The sequence below is a fragment of the Grammomys surdaster genome, unplaced genomic scaffold (assembly GCF_004785775.1).
Source record: "Grammomys surdaster isolate TR1022 unplaced genomic scaffold, NIH_TR_1.0 67, whole genome shotgun sequence".
NCBI lineage: Eukaryota > Metazoa > Chordata > Mammalia > Rodentia > Muridae > Grammomys > Grammomys surdaster.
The window spans coordinates 21,742,859-21,758,051 of NW_021604569.1; the positions used below are offsets into that span (position 1 = coordinate 21,742,859).

General features: G+C 46.3%; 1 protein-coding gene across 1 annotated transcript in view; it reads left to right on the forward strand.

The window, feature by feature from the left end:
- Positions 1-10,328, forward strand: part of Npc1l1 (NPC1 like intracellular cholesterol transporter 1) — an 18,672-nt gene extending 8,344 nt beyond the window's left edge. Inside the window, exons 11-19 of the mRNA XM_028778274.1 lie at positions 2,786-2,976; positions 3,164-3,291; positions 3,737-3,863; positions 4,036-4,091; positions 6,328-6,478; positions 6,753-6,984; positions 7,147-7,260; positions 7,342-7,504; positions 9,646-10,328. Of these exons, the coding sequence (XP_028634107.1) occupies positions 2,786-2,976; positions 3,164-3,291; positions 3,737-3,863; positions 4,036-4,091; positions 6,328-6,478; positions 6,753-6,984; positions 7,147-7,260; positions 7,342-7,504; positions 9,646-9,848 (1,365 nt within the window). The 3' untranslated portion in view covers positions 9,849-10,328. The remainder of the gene's footprint in view (positions 1-2,785; positions 2,977-3,163; positions 3,292-3,736; positions 3,864-4,035; positions 4,092-6,327; positions 6,479-6,752; positions 6,985-7,146; positions 7,261-7,341; positions 7,505-9,645) is intronic.
- Positions 10,329-15,193: the final 4,865 nt, after the last annotated feature.

The following is a 15,193-nucleotide window of genomic DNA, read 5'->3' on the forward strand; positions in this document are numbered from 1 at the left end:
GGAGGAGGAGGAGGAGGAGGAGGAGGAGGAGCTTGAGGCGGGGACATAACTCGAGGCATGGCACCATACATAGTTGCTCTAAGTGGACCCTGAGAGAGAAACCACATCTATGTTTGTAAAATTCGAGGGTTGAGTGCTGGCTCAGGCCACAGTAGGTGTCCTGCATGGAGGCCTATCCATGTTGCCATCCACACAGAGGGACTTCCTTCTGTGTGAGTTCCTCACCAATAGCTGGTTTGGGATTTATTACTTTATTTGTATGAGTGTTTTGTCTACATGTATGTCTGTGTGTCATGTGGGTGCCTAGTGCCTGCAGAAATCAGAAAGAGGGTGTCAGATCCCCTGGGACTGGAATTACAGATGGCTGTGAGCTACCCTGTGGATGCTGGGAATTGAACCCAGGCACTCTGCTGAGTCAACTCTCTGGCCTCAGCACTTGTTATTTTTCTGTATTTTTAATTTTTGGTGTTGGGGAATCAAACCTTCGATCTCCCATTTGTTGGGAAAGTGCTTAATCAGTTAGCCATAAAGCCATACCCCTTGTCTGTCTTCTATTTTGTGTAATAAAAAATAAAAGTTATGGTACAGGGTATGAAGTAGTACCTATCTGTTTGTACTGGTGGGTTCTTTTGCTCTGATTTGCTTTCGTTGAGACTGGGTCTCACTATGTAGTCCAGACTGGTCTGGAATGCTGCTGTCCTCTTGTTTTGATCTCTTGAGAGTCCTAGCAACACCACTGTCTGACTTTATAGTGGTTTTGATTTGCATTTTCAATGGTTAGAAATGTTACATATCTTTTCATGTATATATTGATCACCTATATGTCTTTTTTTTTTTTTTTTGGTTTTTCGAGACAAGATTTCTCTGTGTAGCCCTGGCTGTCCTGGAACTCACTCTGTAGACCAGGCTGGCCTCGAACTCAGAAATCCGCCTGCCTCTGCCTCCCGAGTGCTGGGATTAAAGGCGTGTGCCACAGCCCTACTTTGAGTTGATCTTTATATACAGTGTTATGAAAGTGGACAAATTTTGATTCCATCCAGCTTCCCCAGGACCATACTAAAAAGTATAGCTTTCAAATGGTGTTGGTTCCCTTGTCAAAAATCATTCAGTCATGTATGTGTGTGACTCTTTATTTTGCTCCATTGACCTCCATGCAGACTCCCATGTCAGCGGGGCCCTGCTTTGATTCAGTAGCCAAATTGCAAATCAGAAAGTATGAGACTTGCAGATTTGTTCTTTGTCAATTTCTCTTGGGTGATTTGAGTTTTTTTTTTTTTTTTGGTTTTTCGAGACAGGGGTTTCTCTGTGTAGCCCTGGCTGTCCTGGAACTCACTCTGTAGACCAGGCTGGCCTCGAACTCAGAAATCTGCCTGCCTCTGCCTCCCAAGTACTGGGATTAAAGGCGTGTGCCACCACTGCCCGGCTGTGATTTGAGTTCTTATGAGATTACATTTGAATTTTAGCTTGACATTTTTAGATTCCTTCAAAAACTGTCCTTGGTATTTATGGAGGGATTACACTGAATCTGCAGATGGCTTATCTTTGATAGAACTGATACCTTAACATTTGTCATCCAGTCCATGGACACATGATGTGTTTCTGTTTGTTTGGTTTTTTTCTTGAATTTCTTCTATGAAACACATCCTCCTCCACATTTTTAATTTTTTTTTTTTTTGAGACAGGGTCTCACTATGTAGTGCTGCCTCACTGTGTACTCAAATGTAGATCAGACTAGCCTTGAACTCACAGATATCTCCTAGCTCTGCCTCTCAAGTCCTGGGACCGAAGGTGTGTGCCACCACACTAGGCCTGAGCCTCTGGCTTCCCACATGCTAAGCATGCACTCTTACCACTGAGCTACACCCCAAGCCCTCCTCTCCGAAGGACAGAGTTGCTGAGAAGAAGATTCTTTCTCCCCTTTAGTACTTTGAATATATAAACGGCAGTCTCCAAGGTGGCTGATGGAAAAAGTGAAAGCAACTGCGTCACATCTTTTCTTGTAACAAGTCATTTCTCTTGTGTTGTCCCCAGAGCTCTCCGAGGTTGCCTTTTGAAAGCTGTATGACAGTGTGCCTTGGGCGAAGTTTGAGTTTGTCCTTTTAGACCTCCCTAGAGTTCCTTTAAGCTTTATATCCAAGCCTCTCTTTCATCAATCTGGGGGGGTTTTGGCTATTGTTTCTTCAAATAACACATCCAGTTTCCTTCAGTTTTCTTCTTTTGCTGAACTTCTTACAGTGCATCTATGGGCCTACTTGATGTCTCCTGGGGTCTCTCTGTGTGCATCTTGGTGTGCACATGTTATGTTTGCATCAGGGCATGTTTCTGAAAGTACACAGTGCTGTGTGTACCTCAGCCTGTATCTTGTCTATATGTCTATATGTACTCTGTACATTTCTGAGTAAGTTCCTTTTTTTTTTCCTTCGAGACAGGGTTTCTCTGTGTAGCCCTGGCTGTCCTGGAACTCACTCTGTAGACCAGGCTGTCCTCGAACTCAGAAATCCACCTGCCTCTGTCTCCCAAGTGCTGGGATTAAAGGCATGCGCCACCACCGCCCGGCCTGAGTAAGTTCCTTTACATGTGCTGTGAGCATGTGTATCTGAGTGTATCCATGAGTATTCCTCTGAGCATCTACCTTGTGTGTGTACCTCTGAGTGTGTCCCTCTGTACACGCCTCTGTGTACCTCAATAGGCACATTTGCATGTACTTCTGAGCATGTACTCTGTCTGACCTGGGGCAAGACCATTATGGATATTTCCTAGACTTACAGATCCTCTTCTTTCCCAGGATTCCTACCTGATAGACTACTTCCTCTTTCTGAACCGATACTTTGAAGTGGGGCCTCCAGTGTACTTTGACACCACCTCGGGCTACAACTTCTCCAGTGTGGCAGGCATGAATGGCATCTGCTCTAGTGCAAGCTGTGACAGCTTCTCCCTAACCCAGAAAATCCAGTATGCCAGTGAATTCCCTAACCAGTAAGTGGTTGGTCTCCCCAACACCCTGGCTTGCTCCTTGTCTGCTTTCTCTTTCCTCTCCTGTTCTCTCTTTCTGCATGCCCTGCCTCTGCAGCTAACAAAGCCAGGGGAGGCTCCAGTGCAAGGGTCAGGAAGGAGTCACCAGCAGACTCACTGGCTCCACCTTCTCTCCATTGTCTGGCCTCAGGTCTTACATAGCTATTGCTGCGTCCTCCTGGGTAGATGACTTCATCGACTGGCTGACCCCATCCTCCTCCTGCTGCCGCCTTTATGTCAGTGGCCCCCATAAGGATGAGTTCTGTCCCTCAACGGATAGTAAGTTTTGGGCTACAGGGGGTTCACTGCCCATTACAGCTTAGGGAAACTGAGGCAGGAGAAAAAAAGTCTCTCAGTCTCCTACCAAACCCATAGGGTCCAGGCAGTTTAGGGTCTAGGCATGCATACTAACATGTGTCCCTGGAGTATTATACTTTTGTTTGCAGAACATGCTGGTTGTGGATGATGGGTTGTGGAGTTGGGAATGGAGCTATGGTCCTGCATATGGAGCTGCTGTATTTAACAAGTGTAGGAGATCCCATTTCTTGACCTAACTTTCCCTCCCTACTGCCTTGGGAGCTAAGAGGGACACATCTCCCACAACTGGGTGTGGCAAGTGTAAATCCCTCAGAACTAGGGACTTTAGATTGGGGCACAGAGTGGGAATCAGAACAGGAGCTGCCTTGCCTGGTGTGTCACTACTCAGTGTCCCCCCTCTCTGCAGCTTCCTTCAACTGTTTCAAAACCTGCATAAACCGCACTCTGGGTCCCGTGAGGCCCACAGTAGAACAGTTTCATAAGTATCTGCCCTGGTTCCTGAATGATGTGCCTAACATCAGGTGTCCTAAAGGGTAGGTTCAGAGGGTGGCTCCTGCTGGAGATGGGGGAGGCTTGTGGGTTCCAGAGATGGTAGACACAGAGGGGCAGGAGTGTCTAGCCAAGCCCTTCCTGGGGTACAGTGGGTGGGCTGACAGAACAAGGTCCAATCCTCTCTAAGCCTTTACTCTGGCCTCCTCTTTGCAGGGGTCTAGCAGCATACAGAACCGCTGTGAATTTGAGCTCAGATGGCCAGGTTATAGGTAAGTGTGGTGTGGTTTGGGGAGGAGATCTCAAGTTAGCCAGCTGTTTTAGAGCCCCTCCAAGAGCACCTGTGTATGTGGCTGATGTGTGAGTGTGTGTGTGTGTGTGTGTGTGTGTGTGTGTGTGTGAGAGAGAGTGTGTGTGTCTGTGTTTGTGTGTGTGTGTTTGTGTGTGAGTGTGTGTGAGTGTGTGTGAGTGTGTGTGTGAGTGTGTGAGTGTGTGTGTGAGTGTGTGTGTGTGTGAGTGTGTGTGTGTGTGTGTGTGTAGGTGTATAACTGTCCTGGGCCTGTAAGCAAGGATTCTCCTTTTCAACTCCATGAGCAGACTCATTGGCTCCACCTCCTCCTCTCCATTGTCACAACTTCACCCGTTGTTTCACCCCAAGTCCACTGACACTGTGAAACGTGTGGCAGCCTTTGTAACAGCTGATGTCATTATTGAGAGCCACCCACTTCAACACATATTCACTCTTGTGTGTATCATATGGAGGTGTCAGCAGCAGCTGCTGGCTAAATGAGGTAGAATGCCTCCGTGGAGTGGAATCCCAAGAGCCATCAACAATAACTAGGGGGATGACGTCTGACAGGTCGGTCAAGAGAAGCTTAACACAGCAGGCAGCAGAAACAGGCCAGCCATCTGCATGGAGGGAGCCAGCTGTAGTTAGATCTGTGCACACCACACACCACTATGAGTACCCTGGAGAGGCTGGCATGGAGATGGGCCTGAGTGCGTTGGATGAATTCTTTTTTTTTTTCTGAAACAACTCAGAGTTTGGGTCACTAGCTGTAAATTGACTGTAGCACATCTAGTCCACCCTCCAAGCTAACTCTTCTATGAAATTCCTATCTTCCAAGAAGGCACCCTACCTTACCTGGGTCCTCTAGGCAACAAAGCCATACAGAACCCATGTGGTCGAAAGGGATTGGGGTATGATGGACAGAGGAGTAGATTGTTTCTTGGAGGGAAGAGACAGCCCTGCCCCACCTGGCCCAGGGCAGGTCTGTATCCACCATGGCCCTAAATATCCTACAGCAGCACTTTTCAAAACGAGAGCTCCCCTCTCTCTTCCCACACTATTAACATCATCAAGAGATTGCTAAACATGCCCACACCTTGCCTGAGACATGCTGAACCATATCTCTGGATGAAGATGTTCATCCTTCTGGGTGTGAACGATCTTCAGGTGCTCAGAGGCATAGCATCAGGCTCCATAGGAACCTTAAGATTGTGTACTGGAGATTATTTCTCATCTCTCTTTGTTTTCCCTGTGTGTGCCTGGCCCTCGTGGGTTTTTTTTTTTTTTTTTTTTTTTTTTTTGGTGGACACAACACTGCTGAACACAATTCACAAGGGTTGTTTATTGTACTTACAGGCAGGATCCCAAAGTCACAGCTTTAATAATTCAGTCATTTTTGTTTGCCTGTCTTCCTCTCTAGTCTGTTCCTACAGGAATAGGCAAGCTGAAAATTAAATTTTTTGAGACAGGCCCACACCAGTCTAGAACTTTCTATGTAGTGCTGAACTCCTGAATCTGTCTTCCCAAGTACAGAGACCACAAATATGAAACACCATACTCCAACAAAAAAAAAAAAACAGGCTAAGTTTTTGTTTAAAAATCCAGTGCATATTTTGAAAGCATGCATAGAAAGATTTGGTTTCACGAGGGAGATATTTTAGTGTTTGTTTTGCTTTTGAGACAGTATCTCACGCTCAAGTTCAAGCCAGACTTGAACTTGAATTTTCCTACCTCTGTCTGCTAGCTACTGGGATTACAGGTGGTACATAAGGGATGATCTTTCAGGCTTCACCTATCAAAGTCGGGCTTTGGTCTCAGTGGCAGGAGTAAGTACAGTTTAAGGATGTTCATGCAAAGTGCAAATGCAGTTCTTGAGGCTGGAGAGATGGCTCAGAGGTTCAGGGTACTGGCTGTTCTTCTGGAGGACCCAGATCTGACTCCCAGCATCTGTGCAGCAGATCATAACTGTCTTTAACTCCAGTTACAGGAGATCCCACACCCTCTTCTGGCCTCCACAGGTACCAGGAATGCATGTGGTGCACAGACATACATGCAGGCAAAACACTCATACATGTTAAAAATGATAAGGAAATGTGGGTCTCTTGTAGAGAATTGATCAGGAATTTCGAGCGCCGCTGGTGGAGCCCTGAACCCAATGTGATCACATCTGTGTTAATGTCTCTGGGATACACCAATGGGCACTGACCTTTGACTTTCAGCTTCCCAGTTCATGGCCTACCACAAGCCCTTAAGGAACTCACAGGACTTTACAGAAGCTCTCCGGGCGTCCCGGTTGCTAGCAGCCAATATCACAGCTGAACTACGGAAGGTGCCTGGGACAGATCCAAACTTTGAGGTCTTCCCTTACACGTGAGAACTAGGAGGCTGAGCCAGGGATGTGGGAGGAAACAGCCACACAAGAGATGTCGGGGAGGGGGGAGGGCTGTAGGCTTTGAGTGATCTTGAGGGATGAGAACTAGCTTTGTCTCAGCTGTCTCCTGGGTAGCTTGGGGCCCTGTCTGTTTCTTACACCGGCCAGCACCCAAACTCAAATCTCTGAATCTCATGTTTTCCTTCTGAGATGGGATACCCTTCTCACTTGAAGGAAGAATTGGTGCTTTGACCACACCCTGATTTTTGGCAGGATCTCCAACGTGTTCTACCAGCAATACCTGACAGTTCTCCCTGAGGGAATCTTCACTCTTGCTCTCTGCTTTGTGCCCACCTTTGTTGTCTGCTACCTCCTACTGGGTCTGGACATGCGCTCAGGCATCCTCAACCTGCTCTCCATCATTATGATCCTCGTGGACACCATCGGCCTCATGGCTGTGTGGGGTATCAGCTACAATGCTGTGTCCCTCATCAACCTTGTCACGGTAACCTACAGAGCGGGTCTTGGCAGTTGGGGATCTAGACTCATAAGCCACCCCATTTATGTAGGATCTAGACATCTGCCTGGCTTACTTTCTTGTACCTCTCTCCCCACCCCCACCCCATCTTCTCCCTTGTTGCCTGAAGTTTCTTTCTCTTGCCTGTAGGCAGTGGGCATGTCTGTGGAGTTTGTGTCCCACCTCACCCGGTCCTTTGCTGTAAGCACCAAGCCTACACGGCTGGAAAGGGCCAAAGATGCTACTATCTTCATGGGCAGTGCGGTGAGTGGAGAGGGATGGATCACCTTGTGCTCCACCTGAGCCTTTATGTCCTCCCTGACTCCTGGCCATGACCCCTACCAGGTGTTTGCTGGAGTGGCCATGACCAACTTCCCAGGCATCCTCATCTTGGGCTTTGCTCAGGCCCAGCTTATACAGATTTTCTTCTTCCGCCTCAACCTCCTGATCACCTTGCTGGGTCTGCTGCATGGCCTGGTCTTCCTGCCCGTTGTCCTCAGCTATCTGGGTGAGTACCCATGCACACCCAGCCAAGATCTCACAACTATGAGTATTGACCAAAATGGTGCCTGCTCCCTTGGAAAACTCAGGGAGTTCAGGCCAAGATCTTTACCGTACGTCCTACTTTGGAAGCTTTTGTTTTATATTTAATATGCAACAAGCATCTTTCTCTATGAATTGATTGTGCCTTAAACACTGTGTGGTCTGCTGCACTTTTCTGTTAGACTTTTGTGCACGTACAAACACACACACACAATTAAACACACACATATACACTCAGACACACACACTCACATAGACACACAGACACACATGTACATATTCACACACACAGATACAAACAGACACATTCATACACACAGACAGAAACAGATATACACTCAAACACACAAATATACACACACACTAGCAACTCACATGCACAGACACACAGACACAGATACACACACTCATACATATAAACACACACTGACACACAGACAAACACACACACAAAGACACATACTCATACACACAGACACACACATACACAGACACACATTCATACGAGCACAGACACACACAGATACACAGATACAAACACAGACACATACACAAAAAGACACACACATACAGAGACAGACACAAAGACACACACATACACACACACAGACTTACACACACACACACAGACTTACACACACACACACTTTTCTGGAGATGGAACTCAGAACATTTCACATACTAGGCAAGTGCTGTACCACTGAGTCACACCTCAGCACAGAATATGTATTTTACACTGAGAACTGATCTGTGTGGCCCATGAAATTGAGTAGACTCTGAGCCTCTTGCTTATACAGTAAGAGAAGGTGTGTTTTGGCCAATCACAGTTTATATGTTTGGAATCACAGTCTCAGCATCAGCTGTAGTCATTGAGGCTCCGTTTTGGACCAATCACAGCTTTTCTCTTGGCATCAATTCCATCCTAGCTTGTGTTGTAGGTCAATCATAGTCTTGCCTCTTAACATCACTTGCAACAGTTCTCCAGTTACACCACCAAGGGGAATGTTCACCCTACAGCTGATGCAGGCATAAAGGTTGTCTGGCTGATAATTCTTTTCTTCAAGGTAGACAGAATAGCAAGGGAGAGTCCCACAGCTGGTGCTTAGGAAAGCCAATTGCCCCATCCTGCAGCATCTTTGGTTATTTACAGGGGCATGAGCATCAGAAAGAGTGCTTACAATATACTCTAAAGAGCTTATTAGAACTAATGATGATTTTAGTAGATTTTTAATGGTGCTGCACAGTGCTTAACTCACCAAGTACCCCAGGAAGAAGTGTTTCCTTTGCCCATGACAATTTCTCCACTGTCTATTTAAGCAGCCTACGACTGCTGGTCATTAGACTATTTCTGACGCTATCCTACTGTTGGTAGCACTGCAGCAACTGATCTTGTGGCTGAGTCTTTGACCTTGTCATCCAATATTTTCTTAGAGTAAACCTGGAGATGTTGATATTTGCTGTCAGTTGTTAATACTCTCGACAAAGTTTGATGGTGATGGTGGTGGTGGTGGTGGTGACATTAGAGTCACCTATAGGAACTCACTGGCTATCTTTGGGGAGAAGAATGTGTATGTTGGGGATAGTAAGGGAACACTCCTGGGAGATATTGTGAGCCCAGAACTGGAAGTTTCTAGACCTATATGGGGTGGAGAGTACCAAGGACCCTGCAAGCCTGCCATCCCCAGTGCTGCAGCTATAGTCAAGGATACCCTGAAGCAAGGGGTATGCAGGCAGAGCTGAAAGGCATGTTGTGAGTATAGAGTCCGACGCCGTGGTTGCCCCGTGCCTTGGGTTTGTAGTTACAATATAAGGTATCCTTTTTAGAGGAGGGTTGCCTGTGGTGTCAGTACCAGATTGTCCCAGGAACAAAGAGAGAGAGCAGGTGTCACGGATCCTCTTGAGAGAGCATGCCTGCTGAGGCAGGCTGGTGAGGGTGGTGGACATGCCAGCCGAAATGGCTGTTGGTAGTGTGAGGCAAGATCCAGGAGGTACAGCCAATGGCAGAGCCCAGCTCTAGCTAGATTTGCATTTTTGGCTGTGATGCCCATGCCATCCATTTGCATGGCTCTCTGACCATAGGTGTATGTTCTTCTTTCTCTTCCACAGGGCCAGATGTTAACCAAGCTCTGGTACTGGAGGAGAAACTAGCCACCAAGACAACAGTGGCCTCAGAGCCTTCTTGCCCACAGTACCCCTTCCCTGCTGATGCAAACACCAATGACTATGTTAACTACGGCTTTAATCCAGAATTTACCTCTGGAGCTAATGCTGATAGCAGCTCTTTGCCCAAAAGTGACCAAAAGTTCTAATGGAGTAGGAGTTTGTTCAGGCTCCATGGTTCTTGCTGATGAGGGGCAAGAGGGTCTTCCTTCTGGTTGTCCTTGAGGCCTGGGGGAGGTTGTTCCGGAAAAAAAATGGCTGGCATTCCTGTCATGAGGCAACCAGCAGCATTGGCAGTGGCCACTTTGCTCTCATAGGTTCCTGAGGCCTTGGTCAGATGACCTCCTCTGTAGAGAGAATGTCTTGAATATTGTATGGATGCATCACCTGTCAATTAAAAAGGCTATGGCCTATGGCTTAGGCAAGAAATAGGGTGTGGAACATTCAGGAGAAGAGAGAATTCTGGGATAAAGCCAGGAGAGAGACTCACCTGGGGAAAATGTGACAATGGCACCTGAGCACAGGTAATCAGCCATGTGGCAGAATGTAGATAAACATAAATGAGTTATATTAAGTTATAGTTTTAGCTGGAGAAGAGCCTAGCTATATGGCCAAGGTATTTGTAAATACATTTCGAGTCTGAGTCTTATTTCTGGGAGCATGAGACTGGGAGGAAGAACAGGATCCAACTTTTACAACCTCCTTCTTACCCCGGGTCCTGGAGTTGCTGAGAACACGTGTGTCTCAGGCTCAGTCACAGTATGTATCTTTCACCCAGCATTTCCTCCCCTTATCAAAACTATTTCCAGGGGCTGGCGAGATAGCTCAGCAGTTAAGGAGCACTTGTTGCTCTTAGAGAGAACCTGGGTTCAGTTCCCAGGACCTACATAGTGGTTCACAACCATCTACAACTCCAGCTCCAGAAAATTTAACGCCGTCTGATGCTCACAGATACAAGGCATGTGTGAGGTGCACGTATGCATGTGCAGGCAAGACAAAAACCAACCAAATAAATCTAAAAACATCTAAAAAACATCTTCAGGGCCAGTGAGATGATTCAGTGGGTAAAAGGTGATTGGTGTCAAGCCTGATGACTTGAATTTGACCCCTGGAACTCACATGATGGAAAGAGGGAACCAACTCTTTGAAGGGCTCCTCTTACCTCCACATCCATGCAGTGGTACCCCTACCCCCCAAAATGTAACAACAACAACAACAACAACAATCTCAGTTCTAGGATGGGGTCGTAGCTCTGTGGAAGAGCAGCAGCCTTGTGTGCATGAGGCGTCGCTGAAAAGGACAGAGAGCAAGAGAGCCCCAATCTTCTCCCTAGCATGTTACCACTTCCAGTGACATTAACTGCCTTTGTTTACCAGTGCCCCTGAACACATTAAAAACAAAACAAAAACTCCGTTCCATGTCAGCATGTCTTTTAGCATTCACCAGTAGCCCTAGAACAGAGTGTGACCCACACACACACACATACCCTGGGCTGTAACATTGTAGGAGAGCAGGGAAGGCAAAGGGCACCTACTATTCTTTCTGGCTTGAGAAGATCTCACAGTACTCTGGGAGTGGTTGACCTCATCTGGAAAATGGTGTTCAGTTTGGCCTCCAGTTTCTGCAACTATTAAGCCTGTTGTGGCCAGCTGTATGTCTGTCTGGAGGCAGACAGCTTCTGGGCTGGGCGGGTTTTCTGGCATGGGTCAACCTGAATCTGGTGCTTTGGTTGCAACAGAGACAGAGAAGAAGAAGATGTCTTATTTGTGAAGCACAGACTGCTTAATATTTGTTGAATAGTATCTTAGAGTTTTACTGCTGTGAACAGATACCTTAACCAAGGCAGCTCTTATAAGAACAACATTTAATTGGGGCTGGCTTACAGGTTCAGAGGTTCAGTCCATTATCATCAGGGTGGGAGCATGGCAGCATCTAAGCAGGCATGGTACAGGTGGAGGTGAGAATTCTGCATCTTCATCTGAAGGCTACTAGGAGAAGATTGGCTTCCAGGAAGCTTGAATTAGGGTCTTAGGCACACACCCACAGTAACACACCTACTCCAGCAAGGCTACACCTCCTAATAGTGCCACTCCCTGGGCTAAGCATATTCAAACTATCATAAATAGAAATGGTGTTTCTATCACATGTCCTGCTCTGGTTGCCTTTAGGTTAAGGATAACTTTTGCACAGGACACAAACACAATGATACACATATCAGGGAAATTTATGGAAATATTATATTTTTGTTCTATTCCTCTCTATTTCCAAGAGAATAGCCTTGTGACATGTTCATTTGCCGTATGAGAGCCTGTGATGGGCAGGGGTACTGTCCTTCACTGTGAGGCACAGGGTTAGACCATGGGGCTTTTCCCTTTCCCAGAGTGGCCTGTGAAGTAGGCACATTTGGAGAATCTGCTGGAGAATGCCAGAGTGCATTCAAGATCAAGGGACCCATTCAGTAAACTACCAGCTCCAAGAATGTACCCTGCTGGTACATCCAACAAACCCCTGTGTATCTCACATTACTAGCTGATCTTTACAAGGGTCATTGGCAGGTCAGGAAGTATGGGAAATCTGGTTAAAGATCTGCTACAAAATAGAGGGTAAATCTCAGCTAGCACCTTGTTAAAACTTACACCTTGTTAACTGTCCTATGCATGTTACTGGACAGGAAAGTGTTTCTCTGTCTTATTCAGCTGTAAACTCGGCCAGCTGTAAACCTGGCCTGGCAAGATATGTCCACAGGCACAAGAGTGTCATGGGGCCAACCAACCATTTTCTAATTTTTGTAAACAAGCCTTTTCATTTGTTTATTTTTTAAAATGTGTCTGCACTATTTTCATCCTTGGTGCCTGTGAAGGCAAGAAAAAGGAGTCAGGTCTCTTGGAACTGGAGGTACAGAGTCTTGTGAACCACCATGTGAATTTCTCTGCAAGGTACAGCAGTGTTCTTAACTGCTGAACCTTTTCTCCAGCTTCCCACAAACCATTTTCTGGTTGGACTTGAAGCCAGTTCCACAAGGTAGAACCCATGCCTGGTACCATTAACTGGGCTAAAACCTTGTGGCTAACTACATCATAGGCCGTGGGGAGAACCTAGACTTACTAGTCTGTTAATGGACGTAGTAACAGACTTCAGGCTCTCATATTCATACTCAGAGATCAGTTGATTCCTCAACCTTTATCAGGGAACCTTCTTTTTGAAGTAGGTGGTGATTGATACAGCATCCAGTAACTGGTCACCATGCAGAGACTAAGACTGTAGAGTTCACCTCTAAATGGGATGTCTATGCCATGTGCCTTCCCCACAAGGCTCAGAGATCATTGTGGAAGAGAGGGCAGAAAGTCTTTAAGAGACAGAGTGAACCAATGTAGTGAGACAGTTTTTACCAGACATGATAGGGCCATTGCATATGTGAACTCACATGTATAAGACTTGCCTAAGATCAAACCAACCAAAATTTTAACAGGATAAGTGAAGGGCTCAAGAAGGCGCGCCTCATCTGAGGCACTATGGAGAACAGAGGGCTACATAATAAACTCATCCTTCTCCAGGGATGCAGGCTGTGGTGATTTGACTAGGATAGGCTCCCACAGACTCATGTGTTTGAATACTTTGCTCATACGGAGTAGCACTATTAGGAGGTGTGGCCTTTGTAGCGAGCTGTTCTGCTGCTTCAGTCCAAGGGTCAGGGAGCAAGAGAGAGAGTGGGGACAGGGACGCGAAGAATGGAGACAAGACGAAGTCTGGTCAAAGACGAAGTCTGCCTGCTGGAGACGGAGTCTGCCTGGTGGAGATGAAGTCTGCTGCTGGAGACGGAGTCTGAGTCTGTCTGCTCTGTCTAGTCTGTCTGCCTGAGTCTGTCTGAGTCTGTCTGAGTCTGTCTCTGTCTAGTCTAGTCTGTATGCTCTGAGTCTATCTGCTCTGAGTCGGTCTGTCTAGTCTGAGTCTGTCTGGAGATGGAGTCTGTCTGCTCTGACTAGTCTGTCTGCTCTCTGCCTCTGACTGCCCTTTTATATCTCTCTTGAGTCTCTCAAGTGCTGGGATTAAAGGCGTATGCTACCACTGCCTGGCCTTGACTGAAAGGATCAAGATAATTATCAGAGTGTGCTCAGCTGTTGTAAGCTGTTGAAAACAAGTCTCTTGTCAGGGTACATGGCTCAAGATGGCTGCAAAGATAATAGCCACCCTCTGCTCAGAGTCGGCTCCCAACAGGTCCCCCTTTTTAAATTTGTTTTTAAAAGGGAAAGCTGGGAAAACTTACGGAAACCATGTCTGTCTTAGTTTGGGACAAAGGACCCCAGCCTCCCTTTCCCGTCTTTGGATACTCAACAGCCATTGGTTGAGCTCCTGTCTTAGGATGGTGAGGCCTCCCAGTTTGGGGCAAGGGTCTTGAAGTGTTCTCTTACCCATCATTGACTATCCGGCTTAGCGCGTAAGTTAGGGGTTAATCCTCGTCAGTCTTGATGACAGAGGTTTTGGAGTCCCCTACTTCCAGCCTGTAATAACGGACCTGTATGGGTTTCATTTGAATAGCGTCTATCTATTGTCGTACAAAAGCCATCAGTTTGTTGAACAGTGTGAACCCGAGAGACAAGAGACTTAGCAATGCCTGAATGGTTAGTGCAAAAGCAACACTCTTTTTAGGGTAGCACATAACTCTCTCTTTTGGAGGAGTAAAAAGTATAAGCCTCTTCTATTCTGTAGCACTATTTCAGCTAAGAAGGATAATGAATTTTACAGATGCATGATAGCAGATTCCATTCTTTCTAAATCTAAATCTATAGAAGTACAGAACTAATCATAGCTTTGATCTTAACAAAAACAAATAAAGAAAATCCCCATTCCTGTCTCAGTCAATCTTAAACCCAAAAAACGATTATAGTAACTGTGGTAATGGGTTTTCTCCTGAGTCTAAACAATGTATTCCACTAAATCATAAATCAGGGAACCAAAAGTCCAGTAGAGCCACCCTGGAGGTGTGGGTGGTGATGTCTTCTTCTGCACTGAGAACTTCCCAAGTCTGGTATGCTGGTTGATCCGCTCCTGTTTGAAGACAATTGTGAAGCATCTTCATGTTTCCTATAAAGAAAAAAATACGCTTCTCAGGGGGTTTCTCCTCCCTGGATTTGTTATTGTTGTCTCTTTGTTTGATCAGTCTCTCTGGCAGCCAGCGTGTGGCATCTGCCGTTTGGGAATATATGCAGACAGAACCTCTTCCCCAGATAAGCACTGGATCTGGCCCAATCCAGGTTCCAGTTAATGGGTCTTTCCAGAGGACTATTGCAAAATTCTTTTTGGTATCAGGATGCCAGAATCTATCTGCAGCAGATTTTCCTTCAGAATCCAAAGTTATAAAATTTAAAATAAAGAGCGTGTGATGAAGGATATTTCTGGGGGATCCCTTAGTAGGGTACCATTCTCCATTTTTATTTTTTTCGAATTGACATTTAATGGTTTGATGTGCGCTTTCTACCATACCGTGGCCCTGTGG